Genomic DNA, 21,681 nt, shown 5'->3' with positions numbered 1-21,681 from the left:
AAATAATAGGTTCCTATTATCATATGTAGTGGACATGTGCAAAAGCAAGGAAATACTGGACTAAGATAAGAGTATGGCTAAAGAAAATGTTACAAAAAGAAATAGAATTTAGACCAGAAATATTTTTACTAGGTATTATCCCAGAGAAATTTAAGAAAGAGGATACCTATTTGATTATACATGTAACTACAGCAGCAAGAATCGTATTTGCCCAAAATTGGAAATTAAATAAGCTACCAACAGATGAAGAGATAGTAAAAAAGATATTAGATTCTGCAGAGATGAACAGGTTGACAATGAAAATAAAGGATAAAGAGGAATCGGAGTACTTCAAAACATTGGGAAGATTTTATGATTGGCTAGAAAAAGGAAACTAGAAAAGAAAGTAGGAAGAAGATACAGAACCCAGGTGATGCACTGTATGGAAAAGAGAGAAAGGAGGGGAAAACAGAAAAGATTAAATACATAAGTATATGTATAATAGAGAGATACAAAGAGGGGGGAAATATAATTAGGATAGATTAGCGAAGGTAAGGGAGCAAGAAAACCCCTAACCCTATATTTGGGTTTGCCGAAATACCATCCGAAGAAAACATAAACTGAGACCTGAAAGAGACACCTATAATAATAGAAGAGAGAGAGAGAGAGAGAGGAGGAGAGAATGAAAGGAAGATGGGGGAAAGAAGAAAGAGGTAAGGAGAAGAGGATGGAAGGGAGAGGAAGAGAAGGAGAGAGGGTAGGTAGGAGAAGAGAAAGATAAGGGAAAAAGGAAGGGAAAAGAGAGGAGGAAGAAGGAAAGGGAGGGAGGGAGAAAAGAAAGGGAAAATAAGGTGGTGTTACAACAGGAGTAAGGGATGGTAAACAAAGCAACCCAAACTGTATATGTATATTATAATCTATAAAATGGAATAACAAATGTATAAGAATGATAAATGTAAAGAAGAAAAATAATAATGTGAATGTATACTTAAAATGATATGTAAGAGAATAAAAAAATAAAAATGTTGTGGGGGAAAAAAAGAAATTTAGGATTATGGAAGAAGGGCTACTTTTACCATATCTTGAATTAAAGGCCCCATCAAAGCTTATGTTTTTATGCAGGACCATAGCAATGGCAAAACTGCCCTTTATATGGAAGGGAAGATGTACAGTTGGATATCTTAAAGCACCAGCCAGGTACACGATACGAATGGATGAGCCAATGCGGAAAGAGGGGGATATTTTTCCGGAATTAATGAAAGTGGCTTTAAATAGTTCATCTTTTTGCATAAAGCAAGAGACAAGAGTCTCAAATATTATTTTCACTTGTTTTGTTGGAGTACCAGTCCCTGGAAAGTTTCTATATGAGGAAGTAAGAATCACCATAGAACCTAATAATTATAATCTGCTGAAGTCCATTTATTAGATTAAAGCCTAATAAGTGGACAAACCAAAAGAAATTGGTGATTGAGGTGAAAACTATATTACCAGCCTATGATAGTGTGCTGTACAAACTACCAGAGAAGAAACAGGAAAAGGTTGTATATACCCCTGTGCTGAGTTAGAAGAGGTAGATGCAATGGGGCAGGTGTTATATCTACTTAAAGACCGCCTGCTGCCAATTACCTCCCAAAGACCCGTTAGATCACACAGGGTCGGCCTCCTCCAGGTTCCGTCCACCAGCCAATGCCACCTGGCTACTACCCGGGGGAGGGCCTTCTCTGTGGCAGCTCCGGTCCTTTGGAACGAACTCCCCATGGAGATTCGGACCCTCACCTCTCTCCAGGCCTTCCGGAAAGCCGTTAAAACCTGGCTGTGCCGGCAGGCCTGGGGTTGATGAGTTCCCCTCCCCCTCATTCTTGTGTATTTTAATTATGTGTATTGTGTTTTTATGTTCCCTTTTTTTCCCCCTTTGGAGTTGTTCGCCGCCCTGAGTCCCTCCCGGAGAAGGGCGGCATACAAATAAACTAAACCTTAAACCTTAAAGGATGGTTTCTATTTTGTAGGGTATGTGCTTATGTTTTAGTCCTTGTTAATGTATTAGGAGGGTCCCGTACAGTAGGATGTCTTACTACATTTATGGCAGTAGCACATTCCAACAATATTAACCAAGAAACAGAGTTTTACTATGAGATGATGAATGCTAGTCTCTATCATAGTAACAGAGTACCAAAGGAAGACACAATAGAGGATACTGCAGGTGAGACACAGTGCATGAACACAATGAATATGAAGAGAAACCTAAGATAATAAAGGACCCACGTAGGGTAAGGCCACATAGGACGCACATACCACCTGTGAAATGCCTTATAACTCCAGTGGAAAACACCTATAATTATGAAAGAATTAAGGAGGGAAGATATATAAAGGTAAAAGATCTACACTCAGTGCTGCGTATGCTGCAGAATGTAATGATGAGGTGGTAATATTAACTGAGATACAAGCAGGGCTTATTTTCCTGGGGAGCTACTCAATGTAACCGGATGCAATTAGGGCATCTTGCATGTGCTTTGGCAAAGAGTATAAATGAAACATCATCAGCTATAGCTACTATGGCTGATGAAATGGGGGAAATTAGGAAGTCTCTGTTGCAGACCCGTGTTGCCATTGATTATATATTATTATGAATGGGACATGGGTGTGAAGAATTTGATGGTTTGTGTTGCTTCAATATTTCCAATAGATCAGTTTATTGAGTCTAAAATAAAAGCTTTGCATAATATCACTACACACTTCACACACTTAACTGACAGTTCAGCCTTTAAATGGTTATGGAATCTGTTAACCGCTTGGCTACCAAATTTTGCTTGGTTAAAGGCCTTATTTGTATGTATAATTGCTATTATAGTTATAGGTTTTATCTCTTGTATTTGTATTCAATGTATACCTGTATGCTGTAATTGTTGTAAATACTGTTATCAGGTAACTAAGCCAAAGACAAAAGAGATAAGGGGGGGGGAGAATTAAGTAAGCAGGAGATACGAATCATGTTACAGAACTTATTGAAGGTTTACAGAAATACGAAAGGATAAAATAGAGAGGGGGGGATTGAGAGAAATGAGAATTATTCCTGTAAAAAAGAAAGCAATAGTAATGCCATATTTATCCTCTGTATAACCTAAGACACCAGCTGTGAGACATTAGATAGGTGTAGAAATTCCAGGTCAGGTCAGAGTAACATTGGCAGGAAGGTAGCTATCATGGCAAAATTGGTAGTATTGTTATGATAGAGATATGGTAAGTAATGGGGGATTGCTTATCTGGGAAACTAGCTGTTATGTAGCCAGAACTTATCTGACAAAAACTGACCAATGATAATAAGGGGTGTTAAAAGGGTGAGTGGGTGTTTCTTTGAAACTGTATTTAAATCGTGTATTCATGTGTATCATTTGCTCTTCTGTTGCTCTAATCATATGAGAACACTTTTGCAGAAGTTGAATAAAGTTCTTTTATTGTTCATGGAGATTCAACTCCATGACTCCTGGTGATTCAACTGAGAAGTTTAAATCTCATAGGGGTAAGGGAAAAAGATGAGGAAGCTACACAAAGAGATGACAAGAGAATTACAGAATGCCACAGAAGTGCACAGAGTTACACTGAAGTGGAAGAGGCTGTGGATGAGAATAAACTCAGGTTAGAAAATGCTTGGCGTACCTCATAAGGATGAGAGAAAGATACTGTGTGGTATGTATATAGAGCAAAAGGTGATTGCAAAGCATATAGTCAAAGAGAACATGGAATGGTTAAGATGAACGGGGAAAATGCAGCAATTGGAGATTTTACAGTATCCTTCCCCTGCCACATCCACCAAGCCAAGTCCACAGAACTGGTAGTAACAAAAATTTGAATCCCACCACTGGATATATTGGTGGAATTGAGAATGCTTAGTTTAAGGAAAAGAATAACTAGGGGGGTTGACATGATAGCAGTGTTCCAATATCTCAGGGGTTACCACAAAGAACAGGGAATCAAGTTAAGCACATGAGCAATGGATGGAAACAAATCAAGGAGAGAAGCAACCTAGAACTAAGGAGGAATTTCCTGACAGTAAGAACAATTAACCAATGCAACAACTTGACTCCAGAAGTTGTGAATGTTCCAACACTGGAAGTTTTTAAGAAGAGATTGGATAACCATTTGTCTGAATTGGTATGTTTCCTGCCTGAGAAGGGGGTTTTGGCTAGACCTCCAAGGTCCCTTCCAACTGTAATTCTGTTCTGTTCTGTTCTGTTCCATTCTGTTCTGCATTCCACTCCATTCCACTCTACTCTATTCTATTTCAATGCAAAGCAATTTTATTGAAAAAAACATGTTTGAAAATGGGGAAAGAATGGTACTTCTTCTTGCTAACTTTTCCCATACAGTTTCTATAGAGCGAGCATCGAATATTTTAAATTGTCTGAACTATTTTCAATTGTCTCAACAATCAATTGTCTGAAGATGACCTTCCCTACTATTTGCCAGAGTGAATCCAGAAAATATAATCCCCATTTTAAATAATAACAACAGCAAAGATATCCCAGCTGTGGAAACTCAGCGACCCTTACCTCGTCTTCAAATTCTTCACACAGCATTGCATCAATATCATTCATTCGGCAGATCCTCATTTGCACCATGCCAGGCACAGGTTTCCCATAGGTGTACCTGGAGTCAGAACCCACCAATGTGGAGAAAAACACAGAGAAGGAGATGGTTTGCATAGAAAAATAAGATCAAAGGGACCTGCAGGATCCAAAGAAAATCATGTGGGTATTTTTTTTTTACAGGATTCAATTCGAGTTAATCACCTGGACCATAGATTTATAGTCTTCCAAGCTTTTGGTGTCAGACTGTAGATCATCCTCAGGAAAACTTTCTCTCTCTCTCCCTCCTCCTCCCTCTCTCCCCCCTCTCTCGTTCTTTCTCCCTCTCCCTATTTCAGTTTTACCTCACTTTTTCTCTCTTTCTTCCTTTCCCTATTTCTCCCTCCCTCTTTCTCGCTCACCCTCCCTCTCCTCTCCCTATTTCTCTTCCTCCTTTTTCTCCCTCCTTCTCCCTTTCTCTTTCTTTCTGTTTCTCCATCTCTTTCTTTCTTACTCTCTCTTTTCTTTATATCTTTATCTCCCTCCCTCTTTCTATTTCCCTCCATTTTTTCTCTCTCTCTTTCTCCCTCTCTCTTTCTCCCTCCCTCTCTCTTTTTCTCTTTCTCCCTCTCTTTCTCTTCCTCCCTCTCTCTTCTACTCTCCCTCTCCCTGCCTCCCATTCTCCCACTCTCTCTTTTATTCTCGCTCTCTCCCTCTCCCTATTTCTCCCTCTCTCTCCCTCCCTCCCTCTCTTTTTCTCTTTCTCTCCCTCTCTTTCTCTTTTATTCTTTCTCTCTCCCTTTTTCTTTCTCTCTCTCAAATTCTCTTTCTCCCTCTCCCTATTTCTCACACTCTCCCTCCTTTTTCTCTCTCCTTCTCCCTTTCTCTTTCTCTCTTTATTTCTCTCTCCCTCCCTCTCCCTTTTGGCTTTCTCTTTCTCCCAAACTGTGATTTGTCATAATTGTGATGATTATGGCTTACAGCTCATGAAAACCCCAAATCCACAATCACAGAAAATTAGAATATTGTGAAAAGGTGCAATATTCTAGGCTCAAAGTGTCCCACTCTAATCAGCTAATTAAGCCATAACATCTGCAAAGGGTTCCTGAGCCTTTAAATGGTCTCAGTCTGGTTCAGTAGGAATCACAATCACAGGAAAGTCTGCTGACCTGACAGTTGTGCAGAAAACCATCAATGACACCTTCCATAAAGAGGGAAAGCCTCAAAAGGTAATTGCAAAAGAAGTTGGATATTTCCAAAGTGCTGTATCAAAGCACATTAATAGAAAGTTACAGTATGTGGAAGGGAAAAGTGTGGAAGAAAAGGTGCACAAGCAGCAGGGATGACTGCAGCCTGGAGAGGATTGTCAGGAAAAGGCCATTCAAAAGTGTTGGGGACTTTCACAAGGAGTCAGTGCATCAAGAGCCACCACACAGATGGATCTTGGACATGGGTTTCAAATGTGGTATTCCTCTTGTCAAGCCTCTCCTGAACAACAAAGTCAGAAGCGTCTTATCTGGGCTAAAGAAAAACAGACCTGGTCTGTTGCTCAGTGGTCCAAAGTCCTCTATTCTGATGAGAGCAACTTTTGCATCTCATTTGGAAACCAAGGACCCAGAGTATGGAGGAAGAATGGAGAGGCACACACTGCAAGATGCTTGAAGTCCAGTGTGAAGTTTCCACAGTCTGTGTCTGTGTCATCTGCTGGTGTTGGTCCACTGTACTTCATTAAGTCCAGGGTCAATGCAGCCATCTACCAGGAGATTTTGAAGCACTTCATGCTTCCTTCCGCAGAAGAGCTTTATGGGGATGCTGACTTCATTTTTCAGCAGGACTTGGCACCTGCCCAGCCCCAAACACCAAAACCTGGTTCAATGACCGTGGGATTACTGTGCTTGATTGGCCAGCAAACTCACCTGACCTGAACTCTATAGAGAATCTATGGGACATTGCCAAGAGAAAAATGAGAGACATGAGACTGAACAATGCAGAAGAGCTGAAGGCCACTATTGAAGCATCCTGGTCTTCCATAACACCTCAGCATTGTCACAGCTGATAGCTTCCACGCCACGCCACATTGAGGCAGTAATTGCTGCAAAAGGGGCTCAAACCAAGTACTGAGTACATATGCGTGCTTATACTTTTCAAAGGTCCACTATTGTTCTGTGTACAATCCTTGTTTTATTGATTGCATGTAATATTCTAATTTTCTGAGATTGTGAATTTGGGGTTTTCATGAGCTGTACACCATAATCATCACAATTATGACAAATCACAGCTTGAACTATCTTGCTTTGCATTTAATGAGTCTTATCTCATATATTAGTTTTACCTTTTAAGTTGCATTACTGAAATAAATGGACTTTTGCACTATATTCTAATTTTTCGAGTTTCATATATATCTAACTCTGGCTTTGCTTTTGATTTCTTTAACCTTCTGTTTTGTCAAGTATTGCATTTCATGTTTTTCTTTCTTTCATAAACAGTTATCTTTTTTATTATGTCAGGTTATCATTGATTTTATATTAAATTGAATTATGTTATTTTTGCGATTTATCCATCATTTCAGTCCAGAATGACTCTGGGCAATTTCCCAATACTATTAAAGAGCAAATCTTGCAGGTGGATTTTTTTTTTTTGAATTTCTGCTTGTTTATACTGTCTTTGTTTAAACAAGCCTTGTTCACCCAGCCTTTCACCACAACCACCTGACTAGGACTCTGCTTAATACTGTTATACATCTTCTCTCACAAGCTTCCTCAATATTTATCAGTTAGGTTTATTACCTCCAGAGCTTCCAGGTATATTTATTTATTTATACCTATGGGTTATTTTATCTTGTTATTTCTTATAAAAATGTTTTTATTACTCTGCTTCGGTTTCCTTCAGAAGAAAGTAAATTATTACCATCATCATCATCAACTTCACCACTACCTTGCCTTTCCATCTATGCTCCACAAGAGGGCAATGCAAAGCCAACCTTGGCTGATCTCTGAGCCTGAGCAGGATACGACCTGTTGGGTATTTGGATAGGAGGCCACCAAGAGATCCCAGGCCAGGATACTGAATATTACATTCTCAGAAGAAATCATCATCAAACCACTTCCGTGTTTCTGTCAATAAATCTATATGAAATCACCAAGAAGTGAGACAAACCCAAACAGGAGCAGATTTTCCACCCTCCCTTTCTTTTGCTGTTGTGGCCCGTCGGCTGCCAGCAGAGCTAGCAAGAGAGTCAGACAAGAAGGAGGTTGAGAGAGGGCCTGGGCCAGCTTCAGAGCCTTTGAAAAGCTCTGATAAGGAAGCAGCAGCAGAGCCAGGACCTTCCGTCCTCCCTCAGGTGGAAAGGCAGCTGTCTTTGGCTCCTTTAGCTGAGTGAGAAGGAACAGATGGAGCCCACCCCAGATGTGCGTATGCATAGAGAGAAAAGGAGAGGAGAGCAAAGGAAAGCAATAAGCCGGCTCTCAGGGAAAAGCAAATGTAGATGCTAACCAGCCCCTCCCTGGCTGGGAAATAAATAGGAGGGATTTGGGAGTGTCCTCTTATTGGTGACAACCATTCATTGTTCATATATAGCAAGCAATTTGGATTTCTTGGCCAGAACCAGGTTTCTTGGGATTAATTAGCTTGATTTTTGTTACTGTTCCTGCCCTGTTTTGACAAGCGGTTTATTTTACTCATGAATAGGCAGCCTATCATTACTTGCAAAGGCTGGGTCAGAACACACACCAGAATCTGCTGACAATGGCAAAAGGAGAGTAGATGAGCATCACTTACCAGCCACACACTCTGATTGTTACTTTCTCAGTTATAACCGTGATGAGCTTCGGGGCCTTCACGAAAACCTCAAATTTGGACAGAACTAGAAAGAGGGAAGGGAAGAAAACCATGAGGAGAACCTTGTGGAAGCACAAACTGCCCAGTTCTCCCCTGTGACCTCCCTTGAGGTCTAAGGAAATGGGAGAAATTGGTCAGACAATTGAGGTCTGAAAGGAAAAGTCAGATTATGCCAGAATTAATTTAAAAATTGCATTGGGGGACCTTCTAAAACTGTGATGGTGAACCTATGGCAGGCATAGGATGCGCACAGCCCTCTCTGTCGTTCCAGCTTAGCTCTGCCATGTTTCTCACCGGCCAGCTGGTCTGCGAATCTTGGCTGCGCATGCGTGGGGGCAGGGCGCATATGAGGATGCACTTGCATGGAAGGGGGACACGCACACATACACAGGGGGGTACACAAGCAATGCATTTTGGGCACTGGTGCCCATGCACACTTTGGGCATCCGATGCCAAAAAGGTTAGCCATCACCGTTTTAAAATGTTTGGTTTCACTCTTAAGTAATTTGTCCTTGTTTTGGTGGCTTATGTAGAAGTTCAACCCATTGAATTAGTTTTACCGGAGTGAGGAGTTATTGAGTGAAGCTTCAATCCCACTTTCCCAACCACTACCTTAAATTCCTGGCCCAGAGATTCCATATTCAACTGTGATCTGTATTTGATTTAGCTGGTAAATCATAATCTCTGATCTCAGAAAATGGGTTAATTTAGCTGAGTAACCAGATTAATGTTGAATCTGTTGGAGAAAGTGATTCTTAGAATTAAACTGAATAAACAGAAATGTAAGGTCTCTGGCCTGCTAAATCTCATTGCCAAATATTTATTTTTATTCATCTATTCATTCATTCATTCATTCATTCATCCATTCATGAACTCCTTCCTTCTTTCCTTAATTCCTCCTTTCCTTTCTTCCCTACCTCCCTTCTGCCTTCCTTTCTTCTCCCTCCCTTCTTTCCTATTTATTTATTTACTTATTTGCTTACTTCCATTTCCATCCTGCTTATTCCGTCAATAAAAATAATCCTAAATATAAATGTTCTAGGAATACCAGCTCAATGAAGAGGCATTTAAATCTTCAAACTTCAGCATGCAAATTCAGCTGCTACAATTTCATTGGGACAAATAAACCTTAATTCAATAAGATCAAATAATCTGAACTGTCAGGAGGGAAGGGAGGAGGAAAGGAAGGAGGGAGGGAGGGGGGAGAAAGAAAAGAAGGGCAAACTGGATCTCTCCTTCTTACCATATTCGTCCACATCAAAGCTGTATTCTGCAACTTTTGCGGAGTCTTCCTCTACCACCACTTTGAAGGTGCCCAAGAGGGGATCGGAAGACAGAGAATAGGAAAGCTGGATTATGCCCAACGGTAACTCCACATCTCTCCACTGGAACACCCGGTTGTTTTGGGGATCCTGGAAAGAATATAACAAGTTCCAAAGTTTGTCCATATCCCAGAATTGTTCTAGAATCAGTGGTTCATGACCAGGAAAATGTAGTCCTACAATCCCATTCTCCCAGCTCTTTGAGCAGTGTATCTGGATATGACAGCCTTTCAGAAGGCCACATATGTGTTGGGATTAAACTCTCAATATTGGAACCCAGTAAGGACAATTGCTCTGCTGGCTGGAAATTCAGGGAGTTGTACCTTTTTGAAGGTCCCAAGTTGGAGATGGTGGCTGTAGGACTTAGAGCCGTGGTGGCGCAGTGGTTTGAGTGCAGTACTGCAGGCTACTTCTGCTGACTGCCAGCTGCCTGCAGTTTAGCAGTTAGAACCTCATTAGGCTCATGGTTGACTCAGCCTTCCATCCTTCCGAGGTTGGGAAAATGAGGACCCAGATCATTGAGGGCAATATGCTGACATTGTAAACTGCTTAGAGAGGGCGGTAAAGTACCAGGAGGTGGGGGTGGGAGGCACTGTCTTACGGTGGTTCTCCTCTTACCTCTCGGACAGGTCGCAGTCGGTGTTGGTCGGAGGGCAGAGATCAACCCCTAGGCCCCTAACGTATGGGGTGCCGCAGGGTTTGGTCCTGTCCCCCCTCCTTTTTAATATCTACATGAAACCGCTGGGTGAGATCATTCGACGGCACAGGATAAAACACCACCAGTATGCGGACGATACACAGCTGTATCTGTCCGCCCCGTGCCAACTCAATGAAGCGATGGACGTGATGTGCCAGGGCCTCGAGGCTGTTAGGGACTGGATGGGGGTTAACAAGCTTGTTCTCAATCCAGATAAGACCGAGTGGCTGCTGTGCTTCCCTCCTATTAATTGGCCAAGTGTTCCACCTCTCAGGCTGGGAGGTCAAACAGTACGCCCCTCAGACAGGGTTCGCAACTTGGGAGTCCTCCTGGACCCACAGCTGTCTTTTGAACACCATTTGTCAGCTGTGACCAGGGGGGCATTTGCCCAGGTTCGCCTGGTGCACTAGTTGCGTCCCTACCTGAGCCGGGAGGCTCTCACAACAGTCACTCGTGCCCTTGTGACCTCTAGACTGGATTACTGCAACGTGCTCTACATGGGGCTGCCCTTGAAGAGTATTCGGCGACTTCAGCTTGTCCAGAATGCAGCCGCGCGAGCGATCGTGGGTGCGCCTCGGTTCACCCACGTGAACCTATCCTCCACGAGCTGCACTGGCTGCCTGTTGATCTCCAGGTACGCTTCAAGGTGCTAGTTGTCACCTACAAAGCCCTTCATGGTATTGGATCTGGGTACTTGAGAGACCGCCTACTGCCAATTACCTCCACTAGACCAATTAGATCCCACAGACTAGGCCTCCTCCGAATTCCATTAGCCGGCCAGTGTCGACTGGCGACTACCCGGAGGAGAGCCTTCTCTGTGGCTGCTCCGACCTTCTGGAACGAACTCCCCGTGGAGATTCGTACCCTCACCACCCTCCAGGCCTTCCGCATAGCCCTTAAATCCTGGCTGTTCCGACAGGCCTGGGGCTAAAGACTCGCTGCCCCACTTCGAATGGTATGACTGTTGTGTTTTAACTATGTATGGCTTTTTATGTTTTTTGTAATTCTGTTTGTTTTTCCCCTCCCTTTGAGTTGTGAGCCGCCCTGAGTCCCTTTAGGGAAAAGGGCAGCATACAAATAAACTAAAACTAAACTATATAAGTCTAAGGGCTATGGCTATTAGCAAGAAGGCTCTGTCATTAAACAATGGGATGTTTCAGCTCAGATTGTACAAGCTGTGGGAGGCTGGTACATAGTTCCTTGAACACTTTAACAACTTTAAAGCAACTAATTTAAGAAAGAAAGGAGCCAAACAAAAAAAGCCTCTCAGCTGGTTGCCAGATCAGCACTGCATTACTCCAGAGGACCACTAGATGGAAGGAATGTGTTCACCAAGTAGTTCACCATTCTGCTGCCATCTGGTGGACACCTTGAGGAATTGCAGCTCAGAAATGGTAGCACTAAACCTATGAACTACTTTATGCAGGAAGTTGATTTATGTCTTTAGTTGATTTCCTTGATCGATGCTACTGTTTCTGTGATCAAATGCAAGGAGAGGGCTCTCATTCAGCCCAATTCCTAGTAAAGAAGATGGGAACAGATCTTTCAAAGACAAATTATTCCTCGTTTCCCAACAGCATTAATTTTGCCACTTTGTGGGACTGTGTGAAATAGCCCCATTCTTAACAAAGTGAAATGGGACTCGGTATTAGCTACTTTAGACGTCTCTCTCTTTCTCGACATCAAGAGATCTGCTTGTATAATTTTCTGGGCAACCATCTGGAAATGGTTGGTCATTTTGATTTCCCAAGAGCCTGTAGCCCTCAGATTTCCTGGTGGTCTCCCATCCAAAGATCAATGAGGTCCAATCAGCCATGGAGCTGGCACTGCTATGGCCTTTCAGCACATACCTGGATGTACACAACTGGAAACTGTAAAAAACAAAAGCACAGGAAAATCAGAGACACCAAGGAAAGAAAATGAGAATAGAGGGGGGGGGAGTAGATACATAGGGCATGGGAGATTCTTTTATATTGCATTATGGTTTTGATATGTATTTATTTGCATCCTGCCTTACCTCGAGATACAAAGATACTCTTAGAATTCTCCCCTATCCTGGAAGGTTGGTTGGCTGACAGTGTCCAGCCACAAGGTCACCCAGCCAGTTTTCATGACTAAGAGTAGCTCAGCATCCTGTACTAATCCAAAGCCTTCAACTACTCCATATATCTTCACTAGCAATAGCAATAGCAATAGCAGTAGACTTATATACCGCTTCATAGGCCTTTCAGGCCTCTCTAAGCGGTTTACAGAGAGTCAGCATATTGCCCCCAACAATCTGGGTCCTCATTTTACCCACCTCGGAAGGATGGAAGGCTGAGTCAACCCTGAGCCGGTGAGATTTGAACTGCTGACCTGCTGATCTAGCAGTAGCCTGCAGTGCTGCATTTAACCACTGCGCCACCTTGGCTCAGTTTTCACTTGGACTAGTTTTCACCCAGTGGTATCTCCCCACACACTGGGTTCAATGTTATATGTGAGGAGGGAGGGGTCCATACAATTCAGGGGTGGGCTTCAGGTAGTTCGCGGCGGTCCCCGCGAACCGGTTGGTCGGCGAACCCGGAAGTAAGTAACTTCCGGGAACGCCAAAGGGTCCACCTGCCCGCCCACGTTTCTTACTCTTTTTTGATGAGTTCTGCGCTTCCACGCATGCGCAGGACGCATACAGCGCCTGCGCAATCCTCCAGGAGCAGCTGGAGCATCGCACAGATGCTAGTACACATGCATGCACTGCGCACGTGCATGAGGACGCTGCCGGCCCCGTTCCAACCAAACTGGTTGGAACGGGGCGAGAAACCCACCCCTGATACAATTCCCCTGGAGGGGAATTGACCCCAGGGAAAGCATGAATTGAATGTTTTCTCGCGGATATGCCATCATCTCTGTCTTAATACCCCCCCCCCAAAAAAATTACCTTCTTCTTCTTCAGAGGGCGTAAATCTTTATCCATAGAGACGATGCGAAACTGAACTGCAAAAGAAAGGAAAGAATATGTGGGGAAAGTGTTGTAATATAGTTCTTTGTGCAGGTGTGTATCCTCCATGGCCTAGTTCATACTAGGGCCTGCAGAGTTACGCTGAATCACACAGGAGACAACTGGCTCCGAGAAAGCCATAACATTCTGATAGTGAATAACATAACATTCTGAGATGTGCCCTACCATTGACGTCCAGGATTTGACCATATATAGAAAGAACTTTCCTGAAGCAGTAGATTAGCAATTGTAGTTTGACAGGCTGTCTTAAATCACATGCTGATCGCTCCTCCTGCCTTTGTCCTATCCCAATAAAAGGGGCTCTCAGACCCCAATCTGGGTCGCTCCATCCCAAGAAAATTTGTCTCCTGTCTTTTCTCAACATTGGCCTCATGGACGACCCACGGGAACATCACATTTGGTAGCAGAGGATGGTAACTTCACATTTGGTGACCCCGACGTGATTGACGTGATTGACGTGATTGACGTGATTGACATGATGCAATGTGATCGACGTGATCTTCCTGTGTCACCAGCCTTTCACTCATCCCCGACTTGGCAAAGTCTCGCAACCAGGGCCTGCCGTTAGCGAACGGAGCACCCTCCCAATCGTGAGTATGGGCTCAGGCTTCTCGAAGGCTCAGACTGCACACCTGCAGGAGCTTCGGGATCTCCCCAAATTCTCCATTGCAATCTCTCAAGCGGCAGATCGCCTGCTTCCCATTGCAATCTCTCAAGCAGCAGTTCGCTTGCTTCCCTTTCCCCCGAAAAAACATTTCCTCTCTCTATTGGCTTACATCTAAGAATTGTCCAATTTACCCTGAGAAGGGCTCTCTTAAAGTAACCTCGAGCCCTGCCGGAAGTTCTCACTACTTGGAGACTTCTTGTCAGATGCCTTCAAATTCATGAGGAAGGTATGCAGGGGGCTGCTTGTAAGCCCTCGGAATTATCTCCTCCACACTACGAGGAGATCGCCTCTCCTGCTTGCCAGGCGATGGCCCTCTCCGAGGCCTCTCTAATTCCCCCGGCCTCTCCACCTCCCCCGGCCCCTCCGGAAGAGAAGGTTTCTCCTCTCCCTTCCGCCCCTTCCCCCGCCCCGCAAGTGTGGCATAGCGCTCTCCAAGACGCTCTGTGCGATGCTTACAATCAAGGGGACATGGAATTGGCACAGGATTGTTTCCCCGTTTCCTTTCAAACCAACGCGGCTGGGGGGGTTGTGCCCACTCATAACTCAATCCCCTATAGGGCTCTTAAGGATCTTAAGCAAGCCGTTTCCACCTATGGGGTGCAATTCCCATACTGCAAGGGACTGGTCCAAACCCTTTTGTCAGACATGCTTCTTACCCCCTCTCAGTTTGCCATTTGGACCTCCAAATACCTTAGAGAGATTAACAAGGCAATTGCCAAGGGTCTGTCCAACAATGTTACTGCCCCTCAGCTACCGGGAGGGGATGGGTTTGATACGGGGCCTCTTCAGGCCACGCCCCCCCCGGGAAGCCCTTGGAATTCTTTTCACAGATGTTTCACAGAGCCACAAAAATCTGCTCAAAGAGATGAATTGGCCACTTCCATCTTGGCCTTTCAGTTATTGGACAAACAACTGTTTAACTTAATTCTTGCTAGTCTTTATGTGACTCAGATTATAACCTCTTTGTATGAGTCTTATCTCTCTCCTTCTACTGATTCACAACTTTTGTCTCTGTTTCTCACTTTACAAGGTCTTGTCTCCTCTCGCTGTTATTTTTTCCATGTCTCCCATATCTGAAGTCATCAGCCTTTCCCTGGGCCTCTCCAGGAGGGCAATGATGTTGCTGACGCTGTGGCATCAGCCCCCCCCCCCACCCCATGTCAATGTTTGTTCTGCTATCACACCTTGGGATAGCCACTCTTACTTTCACCAGAATAAAAAAGCGCTCATAAAACAATTTGGCATTACTGCAAATGAGGCATCTGCCATTGTTCAGCAGTGCCCTACCTGTAGCCAGCAGGCAAACCCCCTCCCGATGGGAGTTAATCCCTGAGGGATAGAGTGTTGCCAAATTTGGCAAATGCATGTTACCCAATATTCTCCATTTGCCCCTTGGAAATATTTACATGTTTCCATTGATACGTATTCAGGCTACATTATAGCATCCCCCCAAAGGGGTGAAGCCACCAAACATGTTATTAATCATTGTATTTGGACCTTTGCATCGCTGGGACGCCCAAAAGAATTAAAAACAGACAAGGTGCAGCCTTTGCTGCCTTTTGTAACCAATGGGGCATTGTGCATAAATTTGGCATTCCTTTTAACAGCCAGGGTCAGGCGTTGGCTGAGCGCGCCAACCAGACATTAAAACATGCCCTGGACAGATATATTGGCAATAGGGGAAAATGCCCCCTGGCCTCCCAGCAGTGCAACACACTGGCAGCCCATCATCCTCGGCAGCGACTCGTCATTTTGCAGCTCCACCTACTGCAGACACCTCCCGTCCACCTGTCTACTATCGCTGCTTGCCTGGCGAGGACCTGCTCACCTGAGTACCTGCGGAAGGAACTACGCTGCAACCCAACTAAAAGACAAAGTTCTTTGGATTCCAGGACGGCACGTAAGACCATATTTGCCAAAACCACCTATACAACTACCTACACAAACACAGAAGCAGCCTGACCATGACCAACCAACAGGAACCACAGCTTGAGGCTGTCTCTGTCTCTGACCTGGAACACAGAGCAGAGCACCCTCCACGCTACACTCCCCCGACCGGCTGCCCCGTCTTTCGCCGCAGATCCCCCTACTATGTGTTTGGTTGAATGCTACCTGTTGTCATTATTTGAACCAGTCCGGACAAATTGAAACCAGTGTGGACAAATTACATGATACCGTTCAAACAGTTGGACAAACATATAAAGCCTTGGACTCCTGGTGGGATTGGATGACCTCTTGGTTACCAAATATTAGTTGGTTGGGAAATGTTTCCAAGACCGTTATAACCCTTGTTGCTTTGCTGATACAGTTGTGTTGCTGTATTCAATGTGTACCCTCTTTATTAACTATGTGTAAGAATATACTCTCTAGCTTGGCTCCATAGAAGAATATTCACATTGTCAACCACATGGAGTTACATGAACAGTCAACCCCTTGCATGGGGAAAGCTCCCTTCTGCATGCCCAGCGATGAAGAAGGAGACGCTGCCTTTTAAAACAAAAACAGTGTTGGAATCCATTCCGTGTGTGTGTGTGCAGGGCAGTTTCTGCTGTCTGAAACACACATACACAGGGATGCAAAAACATCGCACCAGAAACATTTTTCCGGCCTAAATGGTCAGGACTCATTATGCAGCCTCATGTAACATGAACTATGTGAGCCAGCTACTCCCACACATGCCCTTTCCCCTCCCAATGCCATGCAGCTTGTAATCTTCTATTCCCCCTTTGCCCACCCTTTGCCATGATGTGATTTTCTACTGGTTTATGTGTAGAATGCTGTGATCAGCCCTGTCAGATGAAGAGGGAAAGTCTTTTTGACAAAAAGAAAATAAAAAAGTAGGAGATGTTGTAATATAGTTCTTTGTGCAGGTGTGTATCCTCCATGGCCTAATTCATACTAGGGCCTGCAGAGTCACGCTGAATCACACAGGAGACAACTGGCTCCGAGAAAGCCATAACATCCTGATAGTGAATAACATAACATTCTGAGATGTGCCCTACCATTGACGTCCAGGATTTGACCATATATAGAAAGAACTTTCCTGAAGCAGTAGATTAGCAATTGTAGTTTGACAGGCTGTCTTAAATCACATGCTGATCGCTCCTCCTGCCTTTGTCCTATCCCAATAAAAGGGGCTCTCAGACCCCAATCTGGGTCGCTCCATCCCAAGAAAATTTGTCTCCTGTCTTTTCTCAACATTGGCCTCATGGACGACCCACGGGAACATCACATTTGGTAGCAGAGGATGGTTACTTCACAGGAAAGTAGCTACTGAATATAGAAATATTAAAATATAGAAGGGATCTTGGAGATCATTGACTACAGTCCAGTGTTTTCTCATAGTTAAGAATTTGAAGACGCGTGGACTTCTGCTCCCAGAATTCCCTGACCAGCCATGGGGTCTTTCCAGAAGATTCCATGCTGGCTGTTGAATTCTGGGAACTGAAGTCTAAACATCTTCATGTTGCTACAGTTGAAAAATACTAATCTGACCACTGCCCAGGGCAATAATAGACTGTTGCAGCATTCCTAGTAGATGGCCATCCATCTTTGGTTTAAATCCTTCTGTCAATCCTTCCTCCCGGGTAGTCAATCCCATCCAGCTCCATTAATGCATTTTTTTAATCTGATGTCCAATCATAATGTACCTTTCTGACATTTAGACCATTGTTTCATGTCTCCTAGAAAGACCCCCAAAATTGAGCAGCTAAGAGATACATGAAGACTGCCGTCAAACCTCCACATAGTCTTCTCTACTCCAAGGGGAAGAGCATACCCACTATCTCTAATCATTTATCATAGATCTTTTTATTTTCTCCTTCCCTTTGGTTGCCTCCTCCCTCCTCTGGAGACACTCTGGTTTGTCTGTTTTCCTTGATGAAATCCCTCATTTTCAGACATTTTTTTCAATTAAATTGCTCTGCATTTAAAGAATAGAAATATGAAGGGAGGGAAGAGGAGAGGAGAGAAGAGAAGAGTTGGAAGGGACCTTGGATGACTTCTAGTCCAGCCCCCTGCTCAAGCAGGATACTTAGTGCCTCTAATCTTGGTTATTTTTCTTGCAGAAATATCATTACCCAAATTAGTGCACTGATGATATTACCCAGTTGGGATAATGAAATGTTTTCAAGAAACAACCAGCCACAAGAGACCAACAAGGACCCCTCAAATACTAAAATTATTCATTTCTGGAGTGAATAACAGAGGTGGAAGGTACCTTGGAGGTCTTTTAGTCCAACTCACTGCTCAGGCAGGAAACCTTATACCATTTCAGGCATATGGTTCTGCAAACTCTTTTGAAAACCTTCCAGTGTTGGAACATTCTCCACTTCTAGAGGAAAGTTATTCTATGGATTAATTGTTCTAAATGTCAGGAAATTTCATCTTAGTCCTAGGTTGCTTCTCTCCTTGATTAGTTTCCACCCATTGCTTCTTGCTCTGCCTTCATGTGCTTTGCAAACTTATTGCGGTCTCTTGCATTTCTGTTTTGCTGAATAGACTAGAATAGAATAGAAGTTGGAAGGGACCTTGGAGGTCTTCTAGGCCATCCCCTGCTTAGGCAGGAAAACCTATACCATTTCAGTCCGATGGTTGTCCAATCTATTCTTAAAAACTTCCAGTGTTGGAGCATTCACAGCTTCTGGAGTCAAGTTGTTTCACTGATTGTTTTCACTGTCAGGAAATTTCTCCTTAGTTCTAGGTTGCTTCTCTCCTTGATTGGTTTCCATCCATTGTTTCTTGTTGTGCCTTTTGGCTCTTTGAAAAATAGATTGACACCCGCATTTTTGCAGGAGCCTCTCAAATTTCCTGACAGTTAGAACAATTAATCATTGGAACAATTTGCTCCCAAAAGTTGTAAATACTCCGACACTGGAAGTTTTTAAGAAGAGATTGGATAAGCATTTATCTGAAGTGGTGTAGGATTTCCTGCCTAAGCAGGGGGTTGGACTAGAAGACCTCTAAACTACCGTCAAACTCTGTTATTCTATTCTATTCTATTCTATTCTAAATATTGGAACAGTGCTATTTTATTGTGAGTTGGACTATGGAGAAATTTCCTAAGGTGAGACCAGTGAAGTAGGCCATGTCCAGCCAGTCACATGACATGTCTACCCAGCTGGTCATTAGGGCAGAAAATGACTTGTTAAATTATTTGCATGCCACCACTGGTTACAAGCATCTGGGAATCATGGGATCAACCATTTGCAACTTTCCCAACCAGTGTCCGACAATGGGATCAAGAGAGGAAGTCAGATTTGCTTCACAACTGCATGATTCACTTCACAAATACTTCACAACCAAGGGAAGAAAGGTCATAAAAGCTGGCATGACTCGCTTAACAATCGGTTGGCTAACAAATGAAAATTCTAAAATTTGAAAAATAAAGCCTGTAAAAATTGCAACAATCAGGGTTTGAAAGGGTTAGAAAAGCAAGAATTACAGGAGCAGGTTTCCCACTGGAGTGGCCCTTTACCTTTCTGTCCTGCTCTGTAGATTGGTTTGTCTGTCTGGATGAAAACCAGATGCTTTGGTTTCTCAATCCGCACTTTTTTGAAGTCCGAGAAATGTTGGGTCAACCCCTGTGCTCTCAAGCTGAGAATGACTTCAGTTGATGGCAAAATGTTGCTCGACCTGGGAATCTGCAGGAATGAAAAGAGACAAAATCAAATGGTTTGAGCAATATTGTTATCATTATGTTCTATTGCTTGTGTTTGCATTGTGTTGAATTCCAGTATGACATGGTCACTCTCATCCAGGGTTCTTGCAATTTCAACCCCTTCTATCCAGAGGTGGTATTCAACTGGTTTCGACCGGTTCGGATGAACCGGTTGTTAAATTTTTGTGCCGTTTGGAAAGCTGCTTGCTCCACCCACCCCTCTCCTCCCAACCACTTCTTATCTCGCCTCACCTGCCTAGGCTGCTCGCCTAGAGTAATGCCTATGGCGTAGCTGTTGCTGCTCTCTGATTCCCTTGCTTGCCTCGGCCATACGGCCCAGCTGATCTCTGCCTAATGGGTCTTCCTTTGCTTCTCGCCCAGCTACCTCCCACACAGTCCATGGTCCAGCCTGCTTGCCTGACTTCTCTGTGGTCCCCACAGCCCAGTCAGCTTGCCTGCCTCCCACGCAGCACCTATGGCCCAACCTGGTTGCCTGCCTTCCCCACCGTCTCCATGCCTAACCTGCTTGACTACCACCCCTACATCTTCCCCCACAGCCCAACTCGCTTGCCTGCTGCCCCTACAGACTCCCACACAGTCCCTGCAGCCCATTTCTGCATGGGTGACTGGGTACGTGTTAACACTTGGTTTCCGGTGCTGGAGAGGGCATGGAAGGGAACCTGCTGCCTTTCATTGGGGCACATCAAGCGAGTTGGAGATGCTCTTGCCATCTCTTCTCCTCCCCCATTGCTGGGGGGGAGGGCTTCCTGATCCTCATTAGCCACCCGCCCCCTTTTTCTTTCCATTTGGGAGTGTGGCAAGTGGGAAGAGGAAGAGTATTTCAGACTCCCAAGCCAACTGGCTTCTTCTAGGCAGCTCTTGCTCTGCCTTTCAGTGTCACCCGCCAAAGCTTGCCTCCCCCGCCACCACCCAGGCCCTCACTTTCCTGAAGCATTTCTTTGCCTACTTGATTTCCAGCTCTGTTGTGTTTCTCCATCACATTTCTCACCATCGTGGGCAAGGGAAAAGAATTATGTAGGACTTTTTTAAAAAGTTCAATTAATTCCAACTTCTCATGAAAGAAAAGGACCTCACAAAGGTGGAATTGATTGAGTGATTTTTTTTTTTAGTCTCACAAAGTTTTGCTTCCCTGCATATGATGGCAAGAAATGTGACGGAGCCAGGGGTGGATTGCTGCTGGTGTTACTGCCGCTTTGCATGCACACAGACATACACAGTTGCCTATAAAGTGTTCTACGCATGCGCAGAACATTAAAAAAGGAATAAAAAACATGCTGGCAACGGCATGGGCAACTAGGGAACCAGTTCGGGGGCATGGCCAGCCTGCCGTCCCTATCAGTTTAGCGACCCAGTTGCAATTTCCACTCTGTTTGTGAAAATTAAATCCAGAATGACTGTTTCTCTAGTTCCCTCCTCTCCTTTTTGGACAAAAAAGTTGTCAACTTAGGTTGATTAGGAACCTATTCTATTTCTCACTTGATGCAGAATTATTCTTCTAGTGACATCAGGATAAGTCCTCGATTACTATTGCAGTGAGTGTCCTATACCTATTCTAAGGCTGATATTCTGCCTTAGTTATATGTCCTTCTTTCCACTTTTTTGTACTTGTCCTTTTGGTCTTTTAATTGTCAGAGAGATCTTTGTTCAGCCATGCTGGTTTTTCTTGCATTTCTTGCTTTTCTTTTTCAGTGGTATTGTGGTGGTCTGGGCTTTTATGATAATACTTTTCAGAGTTTCCTAAGGTTCTTTAGTTGTGTTCCCTTTAGGATTTTCATCCAAGGAATCTTTCTCAAGTTCTCTCTGAGTTTGTTAAAATCAGCTCTTTTAAAATCTAAAATTCTGGTATCATTATGTTCTATTACTTGTCTTTGCATAATGTTGAATTCCAGTATGACATGGTCACTCTCACCCAAGGTTCTTGCAGTTTCAACTCTCTCTATCA

At 43.9% G+C, this 21,681-nt stretch overlaps 1 protein-coding gene across 5 annotated transcripts in view; it reads right to left on the bottom strand.

Moving 5' to 3' along the window:
- LOC116503328 (alpha-2-macroglobulin-like) overlaps nucleotides 1-21,681 on the bottom strand; it is a 183,234-nt gene that overhangs the window by 144,154 nt on the left and 17,399 nt on the right. For 4 of the 5 annotated variants that reach the window (XM_032209667.1, XM_032209663.1, XM_032209664.1 and 1 more), the window contains exons 3-8: nucleotides 19,536-19,701; nucleotides 13,312-13,367; nucleotides 12,248-12,268; nucleotides 9,622-9,790; nucleotides 8,319-8,403; nucleotides 4,527-4,623 (exon numbers count right to left, since the gene is read on the bottom strand). In XM_032209667.1, the coding sequence (XP_032065558.1) occupies nucleotides 4,527-4,623; nucleotides 8,319-8,403; nucleotides 9,622-9,790; nucleotides 12,248-12,268; nucleotides 13,312-13,367; nucleotides 19,536-19,701 (594 nt within the window). Of the gene's footprint in view, nucleotides 1-4,526; nucleotides 4,624-8,318; nucleotides 8,404-9,621; nucleotides 9,791-12,247; nucleotides 12,271-13,311; nucleotides 13,368-19,535; nucleotides 19,702-21,681 lie in introns of all 5 variants that reach the window. The other variant, XM_032209666.1, reaches the window with a different exon arrangement.

Source organism: Thamnophis elegans, chromosome 2 (genome assembly GCF_009769535.1).
Source record: "Thamnophis elegans isolate rThaEle1 chromosome 2, rThaEle1.pri, whole genome shotgun sequence".
NCBI lineage: Eukaryota > Metazoa > Chordata > Lepidosauria > Squamata > Colubridae > Thamnophis > Thamnophis elegans.
This window is presented reverse-complemented; position numbering and strand designations above follow the sequence as displayed.